Source organism: Triticum aestivum, chromosome 5D (assembly GCF_018294505.1).
Source record: "Triticum aestivum cultivar Chinese Spring chromosome 5D, IWGSC CS RefSeq v2.1, whole genome shotgun sequence".
Lineage (NCBI taxonomy): Eukaryota > Viridiplantae > Streptophyta > Magnoliopsida > Poales > Poaceae > Triticum > Triticum aestivum.
The window spans coordinates 483,962,138-483,989,005 of record NC_057808.1 but is presented as its reverse complement, the minus strand read 5'-3'; the positions used below and the strand labels follow the sequence as shown (position 1 = coordinate 483,989,005).

The following is a 26,868-nucleotide window of genomic DNA, read 5'->3' as shown; positions in this document are numbered from 1 at the left end:
AAAATTGTGGAGGAAAGACCGGTGTTGGTCTGTGGGTCTAGTGTATATTCCAAGTGGTAGCTAAGCGTAACGTTCGGGAACCGTTGGCTATGGTCGAGGTGTTACAAAAGCATATCAGAGTCGACTCTCATGATTACACAGGCATGTGTGCGTCATGGGCTTTGACATGTGGCGTATGGTGCGTGTGGTCTGTCAAGGCATATAGCATGGCACATGTGCCGACACTGGACAAATATACGTGTACCAAGAGGGAAGGTTCCTTTTGTGTCGATGAGGACGTTAGATCTTTTAGAGGGGAGGGGGAGTTTTATGTGACATCCTCGTTAATAGGATTGGTAGACCATTCATATATCGACAATGTGCACCCTCTTTTTCGGAAACTCATCTCGAAACAACCTCCATGTGAAGTGTGCTTGCTCTTGGGGTAACTTGACGATGCGTGACCGATCATGAAGTTGATCCTGAATGTGCACAAGCGAGCACAAAGTGCATCGAGGGAAGAAGAAAGTTGGAAACGTCAAGAAAAAAAAGGGGCGACGCGACGCATTCTGGGAGAAAACAAAAAGAGACCTCGCTTAGTTTTTTTTTTTTGAATTGTTTGGATTGCTTATTAGATGTGTCACCTGGCAAACCGCCGCTTCCTCAGCTCGAGCGGGTCACACGACAACTTAGAAAAGGCAGGCCCGGTGGCCACGTCTGATGTTGCGGCTAAGAAGAACTTTCAACTAATCCTGATTGAGCCGGCTGTGTTTTTTCCACACCTAACTAATTAGGTCCGTGCTTAGTACTACAAGGTTTTCGCTATCGTCCCGTACATTATTACAATCACCGGAATAGACTGATCCATCTTTCATCGTACAACCGTGGCAGGTGTGGCGAGCAATTTTCAAATCATTCAAATTTCCGTACATACATTCTACTGTATGTGGGTGCAAAATTGACCTTTGTACGATTACACGGTCGTCTTGACTATCACAACTATGTACCAACAATGTACAACGCATTAAGTTTCGAAAATACGCATGTGAGCTCGAGCGCCTGTGAGCTCGGAATCTGTGCCACTTGTTTCTCTCGCGATCAGTGTTGCAATGAGTATAGCGTCAGGTGTATGCTCACGGGACTATTTGCCCAAACAGTTAGATGGCCCACTGCTCAGAAAGCGCCGTCAGTTAATGCGGTGGCGGACGGGAGTGGACCTGGTGAGCCATTTAGTTACGGGACCTGGACCAAAGGAGCCGTTATTGGTAATGGAGATGCATGTCACACAAATAAGCCTCGCTTAGACACGTTGATTTATACTTGTTGACAACAGCAGACACTCCTTTGCATTACAGTACAGAGTTCACTACTCCACCGATGAACCACTTACAAACCTAGAGATCTACTCAACACACTCAAACTAATTACTGAGTACACATGTCAGCAACAAGGCAAAGGCATCTTTGCCTAATCTGACTGTACTAACAACGAACTACACTTCTAATTAGAAATTCTTTCTAGCACGTTTGGCGCTATGGCGATTGCTTTCCTCCACATCGCTATCCGCTGTTAACATCAGCTTCAGGGATTCCTCCTGCTCCAGCTCCACTTGATTAGCAGCAGGATCATGCTCTCCGAACCCTTCCTCTGCATCTGGACACCCATGAATCCCTTGCTCCATCATCTGCTCGGCGGGCTGTTATTCCTTCCGCAGTTCAGCATCCCCACTCACCTGATAAAATGCTAGTACAGTAAACATGCATGTACACGAGATTCTTCACTAACAATCGCTGGCTTACCATGGACACCTGCAGAGACACCGTGGAGATTTCTGAGTTCTCATGTATCACGGGCTCATCTCCCTGGTTAACTGATGCTTCAGACTCCTCCTCTGCCTGCATTGGACCACCATTAGTTCAGTTAGTAACATCAACACCACGGTTAACTCAAGCCAGATTAAAGCAAGCGGGATGTACCTGGATCGGATCGCTGCAAACCCTTGTGCATTCTTCAGAATTTGTCAATGACGATGCAGGGTGGGAGACTACTGAGGCTCCCATGAGGCACCTCTACACTGGAAAGGGTTGAGCTGCTCGACGAGCCAGCATCCCCTCCCCATTTGTACTGAGTCATCCCTCTCATCCCGCCAATGTCCTTTTGTTCTCAGTAGTCTGATTCACACCGGCACGAACGAGTATTCTCAACGATCGGCTTCCCCTGACGAAACAAACAAACAAGTCAGCTTCTGTCACGTGCACTTCAGGTAATATGTAATTTAATTACTGGCAATATAAATCCATTCACTAAGAGAGCCCAATTTTAGTATTCAGCCATAAGCAGCAAATATCCAAGATTTTCAGTTTGCACAAATTCATATTCAAGCAACACCAAATTTAATTCCGCACCACAGACCATCTTACACTCTAACAAACCAGAGACATGGTGAACATGACCAGTACATATTCAGAAAATTCAGAGAAGACAGTTCAATACGATGAAACTGGTTTAACAGATAACAGCTACGCATACATGGTCAACTGGTTTAATTCTAGTCCATAGAAATCAAAAAAACTTCAGTCGGATGAAATGGAAATATATCTTATTAAGTTCTACACCATATAGGTCTTCGAGCATTAATTACTGGCAATATAAATCTGTTGTAACATTCATCTACAAACAATAAGGCATGGGTTCAGTTACAGTCAATTGATTTAGTTAGTAATATCAACACCACTGAACCAATGGTGGACAGTTACAGCCAATTGATATGAATTTTCATCCTCCATCATTTTCAGAGTGTCCACCGTCACAGATTCAATCATATCTTCTAAAATAGTCAATCTGATTCAATCATATATTCTAAAATAGTCATTCTGTCCTGTATTACCATAATCAAATGAAATTTCTTATCTATAATTGTCCAGCGTCTTTTGATCCGTATCTATTTGCAGAACTCATTCAAACAATTGCAAAATGGTACTACAAAATCCTCATGCAATCTATAGGCTAGGGGTTCAGTACCTTTGCGTCCATCCTGGTGTCTTCGGGTCCAACTGCTCTATCGAGTGCTCGGACCCTGAGCCTTGTCCCCGCCTGCCGCTTCCGGCCGATAGATCTGGCCGTCCGCACTTGAACCGGCCGGGGCTGGAGCAGGTATCTCCGCCGGCGTGGCCACTGGGAACCGCACGGGCTCCATTGTCCCGTTATTTTCATTGACCTCCTCAAGCAGAGTTCTAATCACTCCACACCATTTTTTCACGGGCAGAATGTAGATCAGTCCCCAAAATATGAGCGCAGAACCATGGCAAAGAATAGCTCACGAGGCAGATCCGTACCTGTTTATTGGCTGCAGCAAGAATTCCATGGTCGGCGGAACCCCTGCAAGATCGCCGGACCGCCCACTCGCCGTCGCCGGAGTCAATGTCTCCACCTCTCCCCCCACCGGGATAAGACACAAATCCAACTTCACTTCCTTATCCACCGAGTCGCCCAACCACTGCATTAACCGCGTGCACCGCCGGTGCTAGCGGGAACCACCGTACCTGATCCACGGATCAGGACGCCGGCGACAACGTCGAGCCACGGCTCATCCACGCTGTATAGTTCAGTATATCTTCACTTCCCGTGCTCCCGCTGGAACTGCCGACTGGCTCGGTCATTAAATGCACCGAATCTCATAGCATTTCTGGACGTCCCTGATACTGAGCTCCAGTATGCTCGCCATCACATACTCCGCGTCCATTAAGTTCCGACTATAGCATGATTCCACGGATGAGGCAGATACACGTAGGCCCTCGTGGAGAAAAAAGATGAACCGCTGAAACGGTATAAACGAAAGAAAAGAAGTCTTCTTGACTATCACAACTATATACCGCCATTGTACAACGTGTTAAGTTCTGACTATAGCGTGATTCCACGGATGTGGCAAATACACGTAGGCCTTTGTGCAGAAAAAAGTTGAACCGCTGAAAGGGCAAACCATTTTTTTAACACTGTACATTTTCTTAACACTGTATGATTACAGAACCTCATATATGCGCACATACATCCATCTCTATAAACGCGCACATATATAACCTACCCTTATGAGCACATTTGAGATAGTGAGCCGGCATCACATCTTCATATTGACAAAACAACCTGTTTACTTCGATGCTATCAATGCATGTGTGGTTGTACTTGTACCCCTAGAAAATTGATGGCCTTTTTGAAAAAAAAATGTGGGTTGACAATATGGCATCTAGTCTTACAAAAATTGAAATCCAGGTTTCAACTGCACATTACAAAATGAAGAGCGCAAATTAACTGTGATTAGTGTCCTATGTTCGTCTTCCATGCACTATTTATATCTTGATTTGTCTTCCTTTTTTTTCTTATCTGTGTGTAAATTGAATTTGGATTAAACAATGTGGGATTGTAGACACTTCCTATTGACTCACTCATTTGTTTCCAAATAGTTTCATAATATTTTAGAGGTGCTACCGTCTATCACTAACAATTGTAGGACCTAAAGTGAGTGTATTGATGTACCCTCTCTCTCTCTCTCTCTCTCTCTCTCTCTCTCTCTCTCTCTCTCTCTCTAGGTGCTCGGACACCCACCAACGAGTGTCTTGTAGAAATTCCTGACAAGTCCGGAGAAAACACTAGGTCAGGGTAGTGGATTGAACAACATAAGCTTCTCTGGTTTTTGTGGGGATTATCAGGGTTCAAATACTCCAATACCACCCTACCAAACAACCATTTTGGATTTTGAGGATCGATCGGTATTATCCACGTAATCCCTCTGATAGCTCTCTACCAAACAAGACCTAATGGGGGTTATGCAGAAACCACCATCCGCATGGCCCATGCACCTAGTATGTTGCCGCCACGTGAGTTGGCCCTGCCCTAGGCAAGTCAATTTAATTCGCCTCTCACCCCCCCCCCCCTCCAGGCGTGCATGGCAGGTTTTGGATTCCATTATTTGAGTCCTAGTTGGGTACCTATTCGGATCCCCCGTGGGGCATAATATAAAATTAGGGCTAGGGCACATATGTATATGGATAACTTCCAGTTTTTATACATAACTCCACTGTTAGATTTCATCAGTAGAACAGAACTCGACAACAATACCATTCTTTACTTCGTCATTGGCAACACGATGCCCTAGTGATGTCTAAATAAATATTGTCATGTAACTTGGCAAAATTTGACAACGCCTAAGAGCAACTCTAATCAACTCCACTAAATTTGCCTCTCTAAATCCCTTTTAGGGTAGCTCCCTAGAATCGGATGAGCTCCACAAGTGGTAGCTGAAGACATAACATGACATCAGTGGTTGGTAGGAGAAGGGAAATTTCATGGTGGATGGTGGTAGTTGGTTTTGGGGGGTACAATGGTGGGAGGATTGGAGGGTGAGTTGAGTAGGGAGAGGGTTGGGCTTGCTTATTTTTGTTGAAAATACTAAATTAATAGGGTGGAGAGTAGGCGATAGGATTGCTCTAGACAGTGTAACAATGTGATTTCAGTTATCCGCAAGAGGTGCCACATTGATGTTTTTGGCACTAAAAGATAACAAAGTGAGATAATGTCACTTGCTTGTAAAAACCATATGTAAGATTTTTGTAGCCAACTTACACATTTTGGTTATTCTCCTGCTGTATATGATATCATCTTAATTTATACTCACAAATTGTAAAGCTTATATTTAAGCAATCGATCAACAAATATATATTTTTGACAAAATGTAGCAATGATATCTTTCTCATTCATTAAGAGATGAGTCATCAGAGCAGGAAATTACAAGAAAATACTAGGAAGAGATGAAAAATTCCCATCGTGGCCAAAAAACGGGAGAATCGCAAGGAAATACAATGAAGAGATCAAGCAAATCACACCGAGAGCAACAAAGGAGCTACACAGATGAAAAGACTATCACAAATGTCGTCGGTGCAACCAAGGCAGGGGAATATTTTCAACTTTCATCTTCACTGACCAAGTAAGGCGAGAACACTCTGAGCTTAACGTTTGGTTTTCCGCGACAACACTCCTGAAAAGAGGGGGAGGAATGTTGAAAGGGAATGCGGCGATGTAAGGTGATCCATAGACTCGCTAATCCGGCAAATGAGACCATCAGGCTCTTCCACAAAACTGGTCAAATGGCGAGACAAACAAACACACCTCAGCTTTTTTCGACAAAGGGAATATATTAATGCCACCAAGATACCAATTACACCCGGCCTCTGTACCAAGAAGATGTCCCAAAGGCACCAAGGATACACACAGCCAAAAATAAAATAAAATAAAAAGAAGAAAAAAGACCCTGCCCCGATGATCAATCACTAGCATCAGCAGCACTCTAACCACCACCGAAGACAACGCCCAGATTACAAGAGAGGTTCTCCAAAAGCACTGCCTCCAAGAAGGAAACAATGCACAACGTTGGCATTGCCCAATCGAAGATCTTGGGTTTTCACCCTGTAGAAAGTCTGAGTTCACCCAAAAACAATGCCTTCAACAAGGCAATTGCCAGGTACAACCAATAAAGGACAGACCTTGGGGTTTCACCCTGGGAATCGAGACTCGGTACTCGAGGACCGCCACCAAAAATGTAGTCCTCCAGTACCATCACCCCCACTTGCTGAGGCCGCTGATGCAAGTCACCAAACACCTGGCACACACAGTCTTCATCGCATCCAAAATACCCTTCCACCAAAGAAGCTTCAGGACCTCCAATCGCAGCCGCCATGACTTTCTCCACCTCTATTAATGCCTTGAGAATCTTGATTTAGACATGTCCCATGACACCGATAATAAAGCGAAGCTTCGCGCCGCGCCCTTTTGAGGTCATGCTGGCTGATAACATGAGCGCACGTGACTGAAACCTTTCTGATCTAGATATCAATGTGGACCTACACCAGAAGCAAGAAGAACTAGGACCATCCACCATGAACACCCGCAACCTTTCGTTAAAAAATACCAACACCTCCAGCCATGGACCTCAAACCGCCCAACCGGCGGGAAAGAACATTATAGACATCGGTTTGTCTAAATCATGATTTCCCGTAGGTCGTATTACCTCCATTCGGGTTTATTAGCCCCCCTTGCATTTTGGGTCAAAATTCATCAGAGATTTAACTAGCAAAATATACTCCCTCCGTTTCAAAATATAGGCGCGATTGACTTTTCACGGTCTTTGACGCCACAATTTTGACCACTAATATATATATATATATATCAAAGTACATTGATTGAACATGTATGAATGGCATCGTCGTATTTGCCTTGCAGAACAATTTTATTTTATATATGTGTATACTAGTTTTGTAGACAAACAATACGTGAAAATCATAGAAAAGTCGACCGGCGCCTTATATTTTGGATAGGCGGGAGTAATATATATGTACTTCCTCCGATCTATATTACTTGTCGTTGGTTTAGTGCAAAGTTGTATTAACTGTGTACTAAACTAGCAACAAGTAATATGAATCGAGTAACAACAATTTTATCATTGAAAAATTATTTCAAATACTAATCTAACAACATAATTTTTATGGCATATAATTTATATTTTGCTAATCGAATCTAAGGTTAAAGTTTAGCACAAAATACAAAAAGATTAATAAATCTGGAGGGAGGTAGAGTATGCTAGTACTAAAACACAGCGCCCATGTCCAACGGTGCAGTTGGTCAGTAACAAAACAAAACCCGGTTTGACTTTCATGGCCATGCATGAAGATTCGTTTCTTCTCGGAAGGTGCGGCTAACCAAGCGAAACTTTGGAAGCTTTTGGAACCTCGACCGTTTCAGCGTTTCCCATGGACATACACATCACCACGCACGCGTCGACCAGTAAAAACACCTATACTGCACCAACAGCAGCAAAGAATAATTCTGCCCCCCTCTGATCTTTCATCATTCACTTTTCCATGCGTTTGCAGAAGCCCCATGTCATCCTTCTGGACCTTCCGAGGGAGAGAAAGAAAAACGGTGCCTTCGAACGGCTCTTGTCCTCTAGTCAAGAGGCGACGTCTGATCGATGCTCCACTTCTCAAAGCAGAAAACAGGAACTGGCACAGGAGAAAATGGTCATGTATAGCCATGGCGAGTTTTTTTTACTGGGGTGTCGCAAATTGGTCACACGATGATGCATGTTTGTACAGACACAATTAAGCAAAGTCAGTGGGTATGTTCATTTTTTATGTTTGAGATGACTGGGTAGTACTCCCTCCGTTCAGAATTACTTGTTCAAGAAATGAATGTATCTAGATGTATTTTAGTTATAGATACATCCATTTTTTATGACAAGTAATTCCAAACGGAGGGAGTAACAAGCTACTGTGAACTCTAACTAGAAGCAGAATATTGCCGCGTCGTTTTTCCTAACATAAGCGACACTTTTCACCCTTTTTAGGTGAACCAAGGTCCGAGGCAAAGTGACTGGTAGGGTTATTGACAGGATCTGTCGGCCGTGACAGTTTATCAAGCGCAGGAGTCGTTCCAAGATTGCCCAGCTTGGCTGTTAAAAAACAGCTGATTAGCTTAATCGGTCCGTGCTAATCCATAGTTAACGTGTTAGAGTTCGATTGCACTTGGGAAAATATTCGTAACCAAGACCAGGTAAGATGCAAATCTTTTGTTTCTACCACGTAGCACGGACCAGAGACAAGTGTCAGCTATTTTCTGGAATTGGCATGCTAGATTTCAGACCGAAACCCAAGCAAACAAAAAACACGTGATCATCCAAGGAGAAAAGTTTTTTTAAGCACGTTGGTTATTATATTAGCCTGGCCACCCATGTTTGGTGAGCTCTGAAATGTATCTCTTCTTTCTTCAGAGATTCAGATTGATGGCATATAAGCTATACGAAAATTATATCCCAGCCTATTACTCTCTCCGTTCCAAATTACTCGTTGCAGAAATGGATGTATCTAGAACTAAAATACATCTAGATACTTCCATATCTGCCACAAGTAATTAGGAACGGAGAGCGTACTATTCAGACGACTTCCGAGTAGCAAAACCGCAAATGCATTTGGTATCTGGTTACTATTTCTGATGTGGCCTCAGATCTTTAAAAAAATATTCTGATGCCTTGTGGAATTCTGTGTTGCCTATCTTGTCAAAAAGATGGGCACATTATCTCCCCTCTGAACCATACGTATACATCAGTAGAAGTTGAGTTGCTCACTTCTTTCGGTACAGCAGTTTTCAGTATTCTGTCCTGAAACGGTACATTAGGAAATTATGTCCAGCCAACTTGTAGGGAAAATGAAGCAAAAGATCAGGGCCAATGAATTCAACATCAACAGACGAAAATGTACTTTTGCACCTAAGAATTCATCAAGACACTCACAAATGCTGCATAGTAATGCTGCTGATACTGTCAAATGTGGCAACAGGCCTACAGCTGATGACCCCTGACTCACTACAACTGATATGACACTGAGTGGTTCAGTGCATTTATGGTTTTTCTCTCTTGCTTCCAACCAAAATCCGACTGTTAGGTCAGAAGAGGAACTGCTGCAAATTTATAGTAGCAGCATAAGCATGGTGTGATACAGCATATGTAACTAACAATTGTACCTGGTCCAGGACAGAAGGAATAGCCGGGAAGCCCGCTCAAATTCGATATGGTCGAAAGGGTCAAGCATCCACAATTCATTCCAAGTTTCCAACCTCGCATTCGATGTCCAGTGACAGAATTGTTCCTTTCCGGTTGGCCGGCAGTATCCTTCCATGAGCCAAGAGGAATGGGAGATAACTATTGTGACTGTGTTCAGGTCTGCACAAGCTACATAAATCTTCATCACTGTCAGTCGTGTTATGCATGCATGTTGTGTTCCTTGTTTCTTGCGATTTCTTCGCCGCCATCGATCCCCAAGTGGAGTGGGAGGAACTAAGGCTGGAAGCAAAGAGACCCAAGATGAGGGGCCCCATTTTTTTTGGAAGTTCTTCTGCTGGTCCGACGGACAAGATGATGGCCAAGTACTCAGGACTCAGGAGGAGCACGTGCAGATGACCACCCAATAGTTCTACATTTGACTGGACAAATGGCATAGGGTTGAATATTTTCTACTTCTACGAGACCTTTGTCTTGTCAAATTTGGACCCCTGGCAGAAGATTATACTCCCTCCGTCCCAAAATAAATGTCTCAACTTTGTACAAAAGTTAAGACACTTATTTTGGGACGGATGGAGTATTTGATATAGTGATTTCTATGTCACCGCCTGGGATGGATACTGCGATTCAGTCCTGTGATGAAACCTTAACATCAAAAAGTGTCTTCGGAGAGATCTATGATCTGGTCGAGAAAATCGACCCCGCGAGTCACATGATCTGGTCATCAACTTGAACTAATGGTTAATTACTTAAGCCGGCTGCATCTTAATCACATGCTGATTTAGTCCGAGGATAATAACAAGGCAGTGATTCAGGGTTCTTTCATCACAGAAAGAATTACACCAAAAGTGAACACTTAAGGTAACAGTGCTAATGTGCTATCTTAGTTATTTCGGACTGCCTTGATGCATTTGCCTGAACAGAAGAGCTGCGTTGTTCATCATCTTCGTCAGATATTATTACAAAATTACACTGTTACCACAATGTTTTGCAGCTTGCAGCCTGTCAGAAAGTTCAACAAACTTCAAACATTATCAATGACATGCTGAATGTTCGACGAACTTCAAACATTACCAGTTTACCACAATGGTTTGCGGTCTTTCTAGGTTCTTGATGAGCATGCTCTTAATGAAGAGTTGAACAGAGTTAATGCAAGCTGCATTGTATGAAGAATGTCTGCTACTACATGCTGATGACTATGCACTAGATTTTGACACTGCAACAATGTCAATTATGATTTGGTCTGGACCATTTCTGCAGTCATCGACTAACTGATCAACAAAAATAGTTGGGATACTGTTCAAGGGCTTCCCTTTGAACATTATTTTTCATTTTCTAGAACCGCGTAGTAAATACATCTGCGTGCCCACAAAAATAATAAGTAGACAGTATGAGTTGCATGAATCCTTCCAATGGAAGGCAAGAATCTTTCCTGGTTCCCAATGAATTGAATTATTCCCTAATGTTTCAAATTTCCAGCCTTCACATCAATTATTTTCATCAGGCTGAACACAAGAGTTGAATTTTTGGTCATAAACTTGCTGTCGTCAATTTGCGCAAGCAGGATTTCGGACAAAGAGGTAATAAATTCTTCAGCGTGCCCAAAAAGGTAAACGAGTAGATGATATGAAGTGCATGAATTATTCAAATAGAATGCGACAATCCTTTTTCGATGCCCACGTAATTGAATTGTTCACTGAAATTTTCAAACTTGCTGCATCCACAAAAGTTATTTCTGCCAGGCTGATGACAAGAGTTCATATTTGCACAAAATATCTGTGTTTCCAATTTGCATGGACAGGGGCTGATAGATTAATTGAAGTATAAGTTAGTTTGACATACTGTAGTGAAACAGCGCATATATTTAACTGTTACAAGTCGCGCTGTGGATGAATATTTGATAAACAGTGGTCATTTTGTTAAGATATAGCCTGAACTCCGCAAAAAAAGGATATAGCCTGAACTGGAACGGGAGGTCAAATAGCTAACGAGGCTTACAATATATATGCTTCTTTTTACAGAACACTGCAAATCTCCAATGAAGCTTTCAACTGGAGCTTAAATGTTTGATGTGGATTGTGCATCAAAGAGATTCAGTGCAGACTTTTCGACAAAGAATGTCCACTGCTCCTCTCCATGCTATGCATTTATTGGTAACTTTGACACTGCAACAATATAAATCATCACAGTGTGCTGACTTGGACGTTTTGGGGGAGATTTATAGCCCTTTATATGAATTAATAGGAGTTTCCTAGAATAGAAGAAACGAAAGGCTGGACAATTGTTACAACAGAGATAAGATCAAGCAGATGTATGAAGGATTTTCTAACGATATGATCGTAAACAGCTTATGCTTTTATCAGCAGTGACATTAAACAATGAGAAACAAACTGATATCTTACACACACATCAGTAAGCAACAAGCCCCAAATATACAATCTTTCAAGTAAGACAGCCCAATGGTCACAACAGACGACGGTTAGCATAATATCTGGAGCCTCTGGGTAAACTTACATCAGCCACATCTCAAGTTACTCTGTTTCCATACGGTGTATCTTTGTTCAGATGCACGGTATCAGCACAACACTGTTAATGATGTCGATGGAAAGCGAATCACTACCTCATCGCGAACAATGCAAAATAACTTCCATCTCGTATGTATCCACTGTCTAAAAAATGGAGCCGGATTTCCCCTTCCCCATGAGCATGTCCTTGGCCTCGTTTATCTTGGAAGCAATGTAATGGCTGCCGCCACCATCAGGGTGGTTGGCTACCATCACCCTCTTGTGGGCCTCCTTTATCTTGTCCAGTGCAGCACGTTCTCTGAAACAACGACAGTTTCATATTTTCAGCATCTCAATGTAACTCAAAAACCAACTGTACATCATTTCAGTCGCACAGGATTTCAGCGACATTATTATCAAGATACAGGTTAACAAGGACAGGATGGAGAAGAAACATCACCTTACGCCAAGGATCAATGCGGCTTCTCTTCTGCTCATCTCCCTCTCAAATCCTCCAGGATAGAATTTACGCACACGTGGCATCGCAGCCCGGATTCGAAAGGCCTGCCATGCCTGAATCATGAATCTGCTCCCCATCGCAGCAGCAGCTACCGACAGCCCAGCTACCAGCGGCGTAGCCTGTGGTACCAGAGAATGTTCCAGATGGATCGATGACAGTGCTAAAAATTCAGAATCATACTCTGAACATGACATGAGTAGGCTTGCGAATTGGACCCAAGCAATAATAAAGAAGTAATTCATCTTGATATAACTGCAAATTGGACCCAACCAAATGATTTAGTCCAACCACAAGTTCCTAAATCCATGTCAGATACACGAACCCAGCGAGGAAGACTGTCGTTGTCTAGCACTGTTCGTGTGGACCAGCGTGGTGCAGGGGATTACGGCAGCTGCAGTGGGTGACTGCTGCCGCCTCTCCGGACCAGCGGACCACGCTCGCCGCCGGGACCCTGCGATGGCCCGATTCAACCAACCCACTAGGCACGCTAGCAGCCCCGCAAGTACTGGCCCGGTCGCCGTCGTCGACGGCGGAACAGTAAACCCCATCCCGAATTGGGCAGATGGACCGGCAGGAAGGTTCGCACACACTGTCGCTGTCCCGCCGTAACTCTCGCCCAGCCGGCGGACCCGGCTCGGGAGCCCTATCTCTCTTATCTATCTACCTAGCGACAGAGGCCGGAGCCGCGGGGCACGGCAGGAGGAACGACGGCGACGCCGGATATTCACTAGAACGACGCGAGAACGAAGGGCCGGGGTGGGGAGGAGGGCGTACCATGGGGCAACGGCGGCGGGAGAGCGAGGCGGCCGGAGCAGTCCCGTCGGCGAGCTCGGGGGAATCTGCGGAACCGAGGGGAGCGGAGGCTGCGGGCGGCGGGCGGGCGAGGTTTGGCTGCCTCTGTGGGCGGGGGGTGGTTGCGGATTAAGGCGAGCGAGGCGGCGCTCTTCTTGTGCAGCAAGAAAGAATCGAGTGGAAAAAGGAGGAGGGGTCGGTTTCCTTCTTTTTTTTCTTTTTTTTTCTTTTCGTTATAAGATGAGAAATCGGTTGGTTCATCTTGGGGAAGAAGAAGAAGAAGAAGAAAAGAATATGCGGCGGCGGCGGAGGGCACGCGGCGGGACGCTTCCGGAGAAGGCTGGAACACGCGCGCCCCCGGTCGTTCGAGAAGGCCCACCAGGCCATCAAGAAATATGGGAGCCTTCGCCGGAAGCCAACTCAAACGGGCCGGCCCACTGTGCCCGTCACACGGGTTTCTCTTTTTCTTCTTCGGTTTTTAGTCGGCCTTTCACCTAAAAAAGCTACATATTTTTTAAAACCTCTGAAAATTATTTTTATAAAAACAAATCTGTATGTGTTACACGCTATGCAAAAGTCCAGTGTACATAAAGAAGCTTAATCTATATTCAATGAATGTTTGGTGTGTGTTATAAATAAATCGTATAATTTTTTTAAAAAAGTATAATGTATATAAAAAATAAAAAAATATTAATCATATACTAGAACCATTTCCACTATATTATTAATAAGTGTTCACCTTATATTACAAAAAAAACTTAAAAATTAAGAAAATGTAAACAATGAAAGAAAATAAAAGAAAACCCAAAATCTAAAAGCAAACAAAAGCAAAACAAAAACCAAGAGCAAAACCACACACACAAAAACAAAAAACACAAAAATGCGCAAACGTGTCGAGTGAGCCGACCCATCTTGCCTCGCGTTTCTGGCGCACCTATATGATTCAGGCGGACGTCCCATAGGATTTTCCAAGATTCTTTTCAGGCACCTATATCTCGCCTATAGTGGGTATAACTATTATCTCGTCTGACAGCTTTCTATCCTAGTGTAGCTGCTCAGCCAGCTCAGTTGTCTTTATTACGTTAGCCGGGACGCTCGCACGTGAAAGTCGTTCCATCGCTCCACATTTTTGGTTTGGTTTTGTGAGAGGGGGGGTGTCATTTTTTTTTCTTCTGTTCATTTATTTGGTTCTCTCTTTTTCTTCATCAGTTTTCTATTTTTTTACATCGGGTTTCTTCACTTCTTTCATGGTTTTTTATTTCTTTTTTCATTTTTTTTCTTTGTTTCTCTCTTCCTTTTTCACTGGTATTTACTCCTTTCCTTTTTTTCTTGCCCCTTTCTTCCGTTTCTTAGGTTTTCACCATATTTCTTTGTTTTTTATTTTATTCTTCATCGCATGTCTAAATTTTTTGGTACATATGTGCACATTTTTCTCTGTGACGGGAACATTATTTGTATATGTTTAACAATTTTTCAAATGCACGATTAACATCTTTTATAATTTTGATTTTGAGGACTACTTTTGTTATACATATTGTACATTTTTATATATACCAGGAAAGTTTTTAACACATGACCAATTTTTTAATACACGTTCTATAATTTTTGTATACATAAGGATTATTTTTATACACCTTTAAAAAAATTAACACGTGATTAACACTTTTTCATACACATTATACATATTCATATATATTATAATTGTGCTAACTTTTATATATATATTTTATATATATGTTTAACTTTTTTAAAATGTGTTATTTTCATTTTTCAAACATAGATATTTGAATATTTGTTGTTCAAATATGTGTTAAATATTTTTTTCAATAATTCTTGAAACATTTTTTTCTGGACACTATCAACATTTTTTAAGACTACAAAGAAAACTTTTTTCAAACTTAAATATTATTTTGATATACATATTATGTTGTTTTCGAAATAAAAAAGAAAACACAAAATCAAGTAAGCCAAATAACGAAATCTGAAAAGAAGGAACGGTGTAACCAGGCCGGGCAGTCCCGGTCTGTCTAGCTTGAAGCGAGATATAGTCTCGCGCCCTTTTCCCATCGGCTCTGCACAGGTAGGCCAGCTACTAAGCTCGCATCAGCGATAGTCTGCTCCTCTATGAGGGTTTTCTCGCGCCGCATCACGGCCGCGATTTGTGAAATTTAGGTCCCCTCACCTCTGGCTACCATCTTGACGCTCAGGGGTGGGGGGGACCTTGGATCTTCAAGACCTTTATGTTCTTCACCAACTTCTAGTGATCATCATAGTTTTGTAAGAATTAATTTCCTCTTGTTTTTCTGGCGATGTCATGAGATTAGAGAGTTTTCTGTCCTTGTAGATCCGATTATTCGAATATGATGAATTTTTGTTGTGTCAAGCTTTTTTGGTTGGTCTGATTCTTTGTGGAGGCAAAATCTTTTATCGACATCATGGTGAAGATACAGTGATTCAACGGCCTACGTTTCTAGGGGATCATCCCCGGCCCAAGTACGTTCATTGATCAAGGCTTCCCATCTTCTTGGATGGACAACTCAAGGCGCTTCCAAAAACCATTTATTGGTATTGTTTGTGCGGGTGAAAGAGCGACAACATTGTTGCTTTAGTCCAATTGCAACCTCTTTATCGAAGTCTTTGGAGTATTTCTTCAAGCAGATATTGATACCCTGAAGAAGGTGTTTTCAAGAGATTTTGTTATAATTCTTAGTCATAGGAGTTACTACTTTGTATTTTCTTGGATCTTAGGTCCAAATCAATGTACCTGTAAAACAAATTGACAGTCAGTGTACCTGTAATTATTATGAGTACGAAAAAAACTAGTGGTATTTATAAAAAGAAACTACTAAGCTCTCTTCACGCCTTATCTACCGGTTTCGGGAAGGTTCAAACGGTTTTCTTCTTTTTCCTTTTTATGTGTTTTCTTTTGTTTTATTGGTTTTCCATATTTCTGAATTTTCTTCTTGCATTTTTCTTGTTTTATTTTTTTTACTGTTTTGAAAATTATGAACATCTATTTATACCTGATTTTTCTTTCACATCTGTTAACAGTTTTTAAAATTGATTAATATCTATTGAAATTTGGTAAACATCTTTGTTTATTTTTCTGAAATTAAAGAACATTTTAATAAATATTAACATTTACAAATTCGTTCCAAATTTATGGAAATTTTTAGTTGATTAATTTTTAAAACTAAAAAGTAATTTTCAAATACAAAAAGTTGTCATCATTTTTTAATTTGAACTCACAATCATTTTATAATGTTTGTAAATATATTTAATTTTTTTTAATATATTTTCAAATCCATAAACATGACTTTTACTTCAAGTACATTTTTTACCTTTTACGAATGTTTAAAAAGAATCGCGAAGATTTTTCATTTTTTTGGGCATAATATATATTCTCTCGGTTTTCTTCCTCTCTAATTTTTTACCTTCACTTCTACAAATGTGCTGAGGCACAACTACGTTGACTAGCCAACTAGCTGAAGCGAGCGCCTTGTGATGTGTGTTTGGTCATCCTTGGACATGTTGCACACGGAGTAGGAGATTCCTTCGAATTTTTATTATTTTTTGTGTTCATTGTACTGCCATAATTGAAGATGAATAGATTGAAAGTTTTCTCGCAAAAAAGGGGCAGCGATGATAGTTGTGAAACGATGGATACAAGGATACTTGTGCATGGCCGAGCCAAACATGTTCATATCCCTTTTTTTTGTGAGATGTTCATATTCTTTTTTCACTGACTATACCCAAGTGGAACAGAACAAGTTCTAGCAAAAAGAGAATAACCTCTTATAAAAAGGTAAAAAAGAAAACCAAAAAGTTTGTGTCGGTTTCACACAAAATGTCAATAGGTTAGGCAAGACCTATCCCTAGCTGCGGACTCCGAAGTTGACAATGTCGAACAAAAAAGCTGCTCAAAGTCGGGCAAAACACTAATTAATTAAGGTGCTTATAAGATGTTTTTTGGGGCGCAAGGTTTCACACCTATGACAAGCTCAGACAACTACCGGCCAAGCAAGAGGGGTGGTGGATCCGCCTGCGGTGATGGGGTATTGTACTGGAAATGAGTTGCAAACAATATGGCAAACAAACAAGCACGTATCCTTTTATTAAGGTTGCATCTGATTACTACCCGACCTACATAATTTATACAATTGTTCTCTCCATAGAAATAACGAGCTCTTAGCATTCTGGGATGTGGATTCACGGCTGGCCACACATGTCGTCGACTAAGCAATGTTTTTCACCGCCTTGGCCAGCACTTGGTTACTCATGTAATTCATTAGAGACGTTTTGGGCCGTATGTTGTCATATCGTCATGTCATAGATCGGTGAAGGGAGGAAAACACTGGTACATGTGGAGTGTTGTCTATGTTTCTTGTGCTAGGTGCTCGCCTTTGATATTACCGTTGGATCCATATCCACAATAGTTGTGTTAGAGATTGGCATGCAGGGAAGGTGCCATTGTCATGGACCGAAGAACTAGGGGTGACTAGATCTTTCGGAAGAGGACACAACGCCATCATTTGTAGAGTTTCTCGGGTTAAATAAGCAGTGTTTACTTTATCGAGGCTGGTGGCAACCTTATACGTGTGAAAGCATGGACTCTTCAACCATACATATGCTTTCGAGAGATATCACATCTTTGTTCATCCCCACTAAAACCACGAAGGAACTGCCATGCATGAAATAAACCCTATAAAGGAAACCACACAACAAAGTGTGTATTTACTTCTAGGTAGGTTTACTTATGCATGAATGGCCGGAGTAAAAGCAATATATTTTAAGCATTATCACCCGATAAACAATACCCCTTTCCTTGTAAAATGCATTATCTATTGTAATAGTAAGTCACTGATTAATAAAAATCTTTGAACAATAGTCATTTCATAGTACAACGTAATAATAGAGCTAAAACTAATACACGCATCTTGCATAACAAAGGAGAAAGTAGTGCATGCTTAGAAATGCTTCATGGTTTCCAGTAAATCCAGTAAAGAGAGTAAATCAACCTCGTGCAAGAACAAGCGCGCGACCCGCACTACGTTTCCAGGGCCACTGAGACTCGTGACGACAGGCGCTTTCTCCATAGTTCCAAGGTCGAGTCGGAGTAACTCACCACTGTTTATACCAGACCTTGGCTGTGATAGGATGACGGCACCGCTCCTCTCCCCGAACCCCTCGATACTCAACGGCACAAGGGCATATTCGTAGGGAGAGAAACCCACCTGCCTCGCGATCTCCAGAGTGTTGATAACCACCCGTCGGCTCCATGTCGCCGCTGTCAACGTCCACATCGCTATGCCGCAGCTCTCGGCGACTAGCAAGCACAACCGAGCGCGCACTGAGGCCAGGTGGAGGTGCTCGTTTTTCTTACTGGCCGCCATTCTGGAGAAGCAACCCCGTGGGAGCTTAATCATCGTCGCCTCCCGCGCGTCGAGGTCCAGAGCGAGGACATGGTCCCAATAGGAGACGGCGTGGACATGACAGGGCCAGTAGACGGTGCGACTGATGACGGCGGAGCAGTAAGAGCCGACATGTTTGTCTGGGTGGGGGACGGAGACCTGGTGGACGGCGCTCCATTGACCGCCCTTGGACGAGAATGTCTGGTGGAACTGTATGTTCTTGTCCGCGACGAGCAGCTCGAAGGAGCGGCCGGCGTCACCGATGCTGAGCACGACGTGGAGGTACACGCCGGGCAAACTCGCGGGTGGGAGTGAGGTAACATGACCGGTGAATGCATCACACACCCGCAGCTTGACATCAAGGCCTTGGGGGTGCCGGCAGAGGACGACCAGGCTGCCCCGCGAGGCCACGGCCCTGAGCGAGTCCGGGAAGCTAAGTTCGTCGAGGCGGGCAGTGAGCTTTGTTGGCCCTGGGGTGTGGATGACGCGGTGGGTCGTGACATCGCCGCGTTCCCGGTAGGAGATGCCGAGGAGGAGGGCGGGATCAAAGCCGTCGTGGTCGTGGGCCATGATGCTGCGCCGGAAGGCCGGGTCGAGGATGCCGCGCCGAAGGATCCTGCCGGTCGCGGCACAGCGGACGACGGTTGTAACGTCAGTGCGAGCAATGATTTCGAGAAGGAGATCCACCGGGAGGGGCTCCCACGACGGCACCGCCGCTGTCCGGCCGCACCAACGTTTCCACATTGTTGAGTTGTTCTCCTCCCGTCTCGATCCACCGGGAGCGATGATGTCGAGAAGGAGATCCACCGCGAGCGCGAGGTAACTGGGCGTGCGATCCAGGGACTCTCGCATCTTGTAGGAGCAGTAGCTAGGAGTCTGCCGTAAATAAAAAAGCAATGTGAGGCACGGTTTAGGAGAGCTGCTACAACCGAACGGTGAATCCCAATCCAAGGTGAAAACCAACTACTAGAATCGGGAGTCGTACACGGATTATTTGACAGTTCAACTCTTCAAATACTACCATTGTTAGTAGTACATGGGTATTGGAGCAACGAGCATGCAAACAATGGCCTTGGTCATTTCAACAAACACCTTGCTTGCGCTTCCGGCTCGCCGGCGACCCTCGGATTACTTCTCCTCTTCCTCCTCCTCCTCCTCTTCCTCATCGTCATTGTCCACGATGGATCCGGCGCCCATGTCCAGCGTGAACCCGTCCCACCCCTCCCCATCGGAGGCGTCCTCCTCGCCGTCCGCGGCGGCCGCCGGCTCCAGGTCCTCGACGTCTCCGTAGGCGTCGGCCTCCCCGTCGGAGGTGGAGTACCCGTCAGGCCTCGTGGGCGGCATCCGCCGCGCCATGCGCGCGTAGCCCCGGCCCTCGACGGCGCGGGGGCGGGCCTCCGGCTCCGGGCGGCGTCGGGCCAGTGTCGCCGCGGCCGCCACTGGCCGGCGGGGGATCCAGGCCGAGCGCCCGCGTAGCAAGGAGGCCGCGCGGCGGAGCATGCCGTGCCGCGCCTGTGCTCTGCTGCGCCAAAGCGTGGGAACCGGATGAGTGCCTCTGTGCCTGAGCGGCGATACTGAACCTTTCCCCAGAGGGTAGAACGACAGGGGCGGAAGGACAGCGTACCGCGATGTCACCGAAGCCGCGGGGCGAAACGGCGGCGAGCGATGCGGCCGGGCCGGTCCGTCGACGAACTCGCGGGATTCTGCAACAATGAAACGGCGGCGATGTGGAGGAGGGGGTGGACAAAGAAGATGCGGCGGAATTATTTCTCCTTCTCGTCGTGGGGACTCCTTTTTTTTTTCCTAAGGGACACCAGACCTTTCAGGAACGCCCGCGCGCGAAGGCCGACAAGGCCCGTACGAAAGCCCAGCGTGTGGGAGCGTTGTGGATAGACCGGCCTGTGCAGAATAGCCGAGCCCATTAAAAGTAGGACTTGTTTTTTCAATTTCTATTGACGAAACTCTTATTTCTCAAAAAATAATTTTTTTGACGAAAATCTTGAGTAATAAAGGGGCCAATATGGCGGCGGATGTATTGTCTAGGAACTCGGAGACTTCTCGAACAATTGTCTGGAAGTCGGAGCCTCCGGGGTTTCTAGTAGACATTTTATTAAACGATGTATCTTTATTCTAACATGAAATATAAACCGCCATGATGCCATTCCCTCAAAAAAAAAAAGAGGGCGAGCTTTCACCCAGTTTTCTTCTGATGAAAAAGAGCAATTCCTAAGGTATTTTTTTGTCCAAAGTACTTTCTAGGGGAAATCAAAAAAGTTTCTGTTATTTTCACTCGAAATGTCAGTGGGCGTACTTGATTAGACAAGAGTTTTCACCATTGAAAGTGCTATATGGCTGACATCAGTTTTTAACAATCTTCAGCGAACGTACTAGCTGGATGACGGCATGGATCTTGGCGCAGGGGAGAGGAGACATGTGTGGGAGCGTTGTGGTGATGTTAGCTATGAAAATGTGATAAATTTGTTAAAATTGTCTGAGCAAACATTTTGAAGAATTTAAATAAAAAAATAGGATAGGGGATCTACTAGCTGACATCATTTCACTAATTTCTTAGGAAAATGGATTGAGAGAAGGTTTTGGACTTTTAGCATAAGGAATCCGCTAGAAAGGCTCTTATAAAGTTGGACTTGGGACAAAATCTCTTGTCCAACGAAAAGTGACCGATGGAATGAATAATGCTCTTCCCGCCCCCTATACGGTCGAGGAGGTTCGGAAAGCCCTATTTGATAGGTGATTTAAAAGCACCGGGCCCTGACGGCCTCAATTCTATTTTTTACAAAAGATTTTGGTCCATGTTGGGGGATGCCCTGATGAAGAGGTTCTTCAGGCGGTAAATACTTCTTGTATACCGGTTGGGTGGATTGATACTGCAATAGTAATGATCCCAAAGGTTACTTCTTCGAAAAAGCTAACTCAATTTAGACCAATCAGTTTGTGCAATGGGGTGTATAAGGTTATTTCAAAAATGATTGCTGCTCGTCTAAAGATAATGCTATTAGATATTATCAGCTGAAGTTAGAGTGCTTGTACACACAATATCTTGGTGGCATATGAGTGTTTCCATACAATAAAGAATAAAGGGCGGGTAAAGATGGTCTGTGTGCCATCAAATTAGACTTGCAAAAAGCATATGACCGAGTTAAGTGGTCTTTCTTAAAGGAAATTATGTTAAAACTGGGATTTAAAGAGAATTGGGTGAATTTAATTATGCAAAGTGTATCCTTTGTGGAGTACCGGATCCATTTTAATGATGGAGAGACTGAGAGTGTTAAACCTACTAGAGGATTGAGGCAGGGAGATCCCATCTCTGCCTACTTATTCTTGTTATGTACAAAGGGCCTGACTGTTCTTTTAGCTAATGCAGAGGAGAATGGAAGCATTTCTGGTATAAAGGTTAGCAGAGATGCCCCATCAATTTCTTATCTCCTCTTTGTTGTTGACTCTTGATCCTTATGAGAGCCAATTCCATGAGTGCGGAGGCTTTGAAATCAGTTTTGTATTCTTATTGTGCCGCCTCGGGGCAAATGGTGAGTGTTGAAAAATCTAATATATTCTTTAGTCCCAATACAAAAGTGAAAGACGACAAGGCACAAATATGTACAATTCTAAATATTATGACTGAAGCCCTCGATGAAAAATACTTGGGCTTGCCTGCCAATGTGGGTATGGACAAAAGCAATTGTTTCCAATTCCTGATTGATCAAATTATTATGAAATTTAGTGGATGGAAGAAAAAAATGTTATCTGACGGAGGGAAGGAAATTTTTCTCAAATCTGTTGTACAAGCGATCACCACCTATGGCATGTTCGTCTTTAGAATGCCTTAAAAAATTGCAAAGGAATTATTCACGCGATGTCGCAATTTTGATGGGGTGAGGAGGACAAACAGAAGAGGATGGATTGGATGGCATGGTGGAACATGTGTGTTCCAAAAGATGAAGGAGGTATGGGCTTCCAAGATGTGCATTGTTTCAATCTGGCATTGTTAGCTAAACAAGTGTGCCATCTTCTTGATAATCCTGATTCTTTATGTGCCACTATCTTGAGAGCTAAATATTTCGCTAAGGGCGATTTGATGAATGCCAGTTTAAAGAAGGGATCCTCTTTTACTTGGCAAAGCATCATGGCGGGAGTCAACTCCTTGAGAAATGGTTATATTTGGCGGGTTGAAAATGGATAAAATATTGATATTCGGAGAGATGCATGGATCCCTAATTGTGCGAGTAGAAAAATTATTACTCCTAGAAGAGGGCACCTTTTGTCAAAGGTTGTTTGGCTTATGAATCAGTATTGTTATATGATGGTATATAAGCCAGAAGCCAAAGCAAAAATCACCTATTTAGAAGCTTTTTTTGGTTTTTTTGTCAAAGTGGAAAAGCTGCAAAAGTAGAATTAAAAGCCCAAATAATCATGATCTATATTGAATGATTCTTACCCATGGCTTAGTAGAAATAGAAAAAGCAAAACCTTCTTAATGGTTTTCCCGCAGCACTAGTAGAAAACTGGGCTTTGGTCACAGGGCAATATTCACATTAGTCCCGGTTCAATCACGAACCGGGACTAATGCGAGCATTGGTCCCGGTTCGTGCGGCCAGGGGCCTGCCGGGCCTCGTGGGGGCATTGGTTCCGGTTCGTCCGGCCCCTTTGGTCCCGGTTGGTGGGACAAACCGGGACCAATGGGCCACGCTCCTGGCCCACCACCCTTTAGTCCCGGTTCATACCACAAACCGGGACTAAAGGGCTGGTCCTAGTTGCGGCCAGTGTTTAGTCCCACCTCGCCAACCGAAGGGCGCTCACACCAGTTTATAAGCCCGTCCCTCTCTGCCTTGTTGAGCTCCTCTCAAAGTGAAAATAGATGCCCTTATACAGGGAATTTGACCTAAATTCACAGTAAATTTCTTTGAATTTCATAGAAATTTATTATGAATTTAGGTTGAATTTTCTCTATAGGCGCATCTATGTTCATTTTTTTATAGTAAATAAAATAAATAAACCTTAATAAAATAAATAAAAGTAAATAAACCTTAATAAAATAAAATAAACTATAGTAACTAAAATAAATAAACCTTAATAAATTACTGTGGATACTACGTTTGCGAGTCCATCCGCTACACGACCTGTGAGCGGGGCTACTCTGACGAACAATATGAAGTGCGTAAGCAATAATATTCATAATTTTATTTTATTACCATCATTTGTGTTGAGTTTCATTTATTCACATATATATATGTATTGACCCCCTTCTTCAAATTAGATGTTTCGGAAGCGGGATGAACTCCTAGCACCAGATCGTATGCGAGCAATTCAAAAGGAATTGGCGGCATTCTTCCTTGACCACGTGATCGCTGAAAACGGAGAATACTATGTGGACCCTGTGTTCTTACAATTTAATTAGGAGATTGTATTGTAAGAGATAATTATTGTATATATGTAGCCGGTAGTGTCGGATAGATATACGAGAACTTGTTGTTCGACCAATCTCTCGGAGAAGGAGAGGTGGTCGATATCACTTCTCTCTGTATGCATATGTTCATGACGATCTTCTGTTTCCTTCATTTGATTACTAGCTAGCGTGTCTAGTCCTCTCCATACGTATATAGTACGTAGCATCGACCAAGCACGGAGATAAGAGAGGACACTTCTCTCTATTAATTAGCTAGCTAACACAATGTATGAAACACCTAAATTAACCCCCCAACCCCCCCTTTCAAAAAAAAAACAAAAACCCCAGCCCCTGGAATGCTAACGCGTGGATGCCTATTGGTCCCGGTTGGTGACACCAACCGGGACAAAAGGCCCTGCCTATTGGTCCCGGTTGATGGCACCAACCGGGATCAAAGGCCCCCCTGCCTGGGCTGGCAGCAGCGGCCACGTGGAGGACCTTCTGTCCCGGTTCGTGTAAGAACCGGGACTAAAGGGTTAGGGCTTTAGTAACGACCCTTTAGTCCCGGTTCGAAAACCGGGACAAAAGGCCCTTACAAACCGGGGTAAAAGCCCCTTTTCCTACTAGTGCAGCAAAGTCTTGTGGCTACATTTTCATAGGATCTGTACACTTTGTGCAACTCTACTACTTTGAATGAATCGCAAAAAAAAAGTTCCAATCGATAACGCAGTAGCTAGACAGCATGCATGTTCAGAAAGATTTCATGGCTTGAAGCAAAGAGGTCAAATCCGTCTCATGCAAGAAGACACACCGAATAAGTAATTTTACCGGTGTCGGGATGTACCGGTGGGCAATCCATCCTCCGTCGTTTTCATCAAGATCCGTGCAGGTTTTATACTCTATTTTCAGATATCAGACTACACATAGCAATACATGTACTAGTGTCAGATATTGTCAGCTTTTACAGAAGAGAGAGAGAGTTAGAGTAGAGACAACGGTGCATGCATGCATACATTCACTCACGGGATACATATGACATGCATTTTATTTTCATCCTCATACTTTTTATGACTTATATCTTTTGAACCAAATGTCCATTATTGAAACTTTTTGTATATTTAAATTCGTGGTGACAAGATCTACAGAACAAGATCAATTTTGGATATGTTTGAAATATATTTTATTTTATATGTTTCAATTATCTTTGAAATCACTTTCATAAAACACTAAACTGTTTCACTATTTCATACAAGTTTTTTCTAGTGTTTCGCTCATTTCCACAAACTGGAATATGAAACACACAAAGACACAGATATATTTGATATGGTAGTAAAATAGAAGTTTAATATATTCAATTTAGACGTGTTTGACTGCAACTTAGACGTGTTTGAAATAGTCAATTTCACATATTTTAAATAAACCTATTTCACTAATTTCTTATTTTATATTTTAATTATCTTTTAATATCGCTTTCATAAAACATAAGATTGATCCTCTATTTCATAAAAGTGTTTTTGAATGTTTCGCTAATAGAAGTTAAAAAATCATTTCACTCGTTTCAAAAATAGATTTCACACATTTCAGAAAACACATTACTCTCATTTGCAATACTAATTTCACTGCAAATTTAAGAAATATATTGAAATATATTCCGCTCATAAAAAATATCAGTTTCAAACACTGAAGAATTAGTTTCACAACAAAAATTGGTTTTATTTCACTTTTATTCAAATAACTTATTTCACTCATTTCAGAAAACACACTGCACTCATTTACAAAATATAGATTTCACCCATTTCACTAGTTTCAGAAAACAGATTTCACTCATTACAAAAAATATATGAGAAACTAATTTCACTTCGTATTTATGAAAAAAATATTGAAACATATTTCACTCAGCAGAAATATCAGTATCACACAATGAAAAAGTCAATTCACACCAAAAAGATATATTTCACTTTTTTCAAATAACTCATTTCACTCATTCAGAAAACACACTACAGTCGCTCAATTGAAATAATATATTTCACTTGTTTCAAAAAACTGATTACACTTATTACAAAAGATAAATTTCACTAGTTTCAGTAAAACACATCACAGTTACTCCATTGAAGAAATAGTTTCACAAGCTAGAATATGAAACTCACAAAGAAAACTATATTCGGAAAAGTGTTTCAATCATTTCGAAAATTGTAATTTGAAATGAGTGAAATTAATATTTTGATATGATTGAAATAGTAAAAATTAAACTAGTTTAAATATATTCAAGATTGGTATCATTATAAAGATCTTATGTTCAAGAATTTGAATATATGAAAATTTTAAATAATGTAACAAAGCTGTAAAAAATATTGGTCATCTAAAAATATAACCAAAAATAAATGCATGGATTTGTTTGAGAGAGAGGAGAGATGCTGCATGCATGTGTACATTCCACTGCAAAAAATACTGCCTCTCCCTGACATGGACCCTACTAGTCTGACATTGATTTGACTATATACAAAAGGTCATCTGTCTCAATACATGATTATACATATGAATGGGCCCTACTTATGTACAGATCATAAAGCATGTGAAGGGTGGATGCGGCTCCGGTACATCCCGCCTCCGGTAAAAAGGAGTTTGCGGAAGACGCACGTGATGGACCCATCTGTCCGGTT

The 26,868-nt window shown here is 42.6% G+C and overlaps 2 protein-coding genes and 1 long non-coding RNA gene across 4 annotated transcripts; all 3 read right to left on the bottom strand.

Annotated features, from left to right (window-relative positions):
• Positions 1-1,269: 1,269 nt before the first annotated feature.
• Positions 1,270-3,613, bottom strand: LOC123125627 (uncharacterized). The gene is made up of 5 exons (XR_006461455.1): positions 3,315-3,613; positions 3,001-3,212; positions 1,956-2,196; positions 1,779-1,874; positions 1,270-1,711 (listed from the first exon to the last, which is right to left on the bottom strand). It is a non-coding gene; the product is annotated as an uncharacterized lncRNA (long non-coding RNA).
• An 8,346-nt stretch (positions 3,614-11,959) lies between these two features.
• On the bottom strand, positions 11,960-13,636 carry LOC123125626 (mitochondrial import inner membrane translocase subunit TIM14-3). Its single transcript, XM_044546097.1, has 3 exons — positions 13,379-13,636; positions 12,545-12,723; positions 11,960-12,403 (listed from the first exon to the last, which is right to left on the bottom strand). The coding sequence occupies exons 1-3, from the start codon at positions 13,379-13,381 to the stop codon at positions 12,250-12,252; spliced, it is 336 nt and encodes a 111-aa protein (XP_044402032.1). The 5' UTR covers positions 13,382-13,636; the 3' UTR covers positions 11,960-12,249.
• A 6,122-nt stretch (positions 13,637-19,758) lies between these two features.
• Positions 19,759-20,586, bottom strand: LOC123125625 (sodium/potassium/calcium exchanger 1). Of its 2 annotated transcripts, none has more exons than XM_044546096.1 (2): positions 20,432-20,586; positions 19,759-20,329 (listed from the first exon to the last, which is right to left on the bottom strand). In XM_044546096.1, the coding sequence occupies exon 2, from the start codon at positions 20,305-20,307 to the stop codon at positions 19,936-19,938; it is 372 nt and encodes a 123-aa protein (XP_044402031.1). In that variant the 5' UTR covers positions 20,308-20,329; positions 20,432-20,586; the 3' UTR covers positions 19,759-19,935. The 2 variants fall into 2 exon arrangements, with proteins under 2 accessions (XP_044402031.1, XP_044402030.1); XM_044546095.1 differs by having other exon boundaries at positions 19,759-20,326.
• Positions 20,587-26,868: the final 6,282 nt, after the last annotated feature.

Excerpts from the sequence above, each read along its gene's own strand:
- LOC123125625 (XM_044546096.1), bottom strand. The coding sequence starts at position 20,307 with ATGCTCCGCCGCGCGGCCTCCTTGCTACGCGGGCGCTCGGCCTGGATC.
- LOC123125626 (XM_044546097.1), bottom strand. Across the intron at positions 12,404-12,544 it reads GCATTGATCCTTGGCGTAAG|AGAACGTGCTGCACTGGACA; the intron begins GTGATGTTTCTT and ends TCGTTGTTTCAG.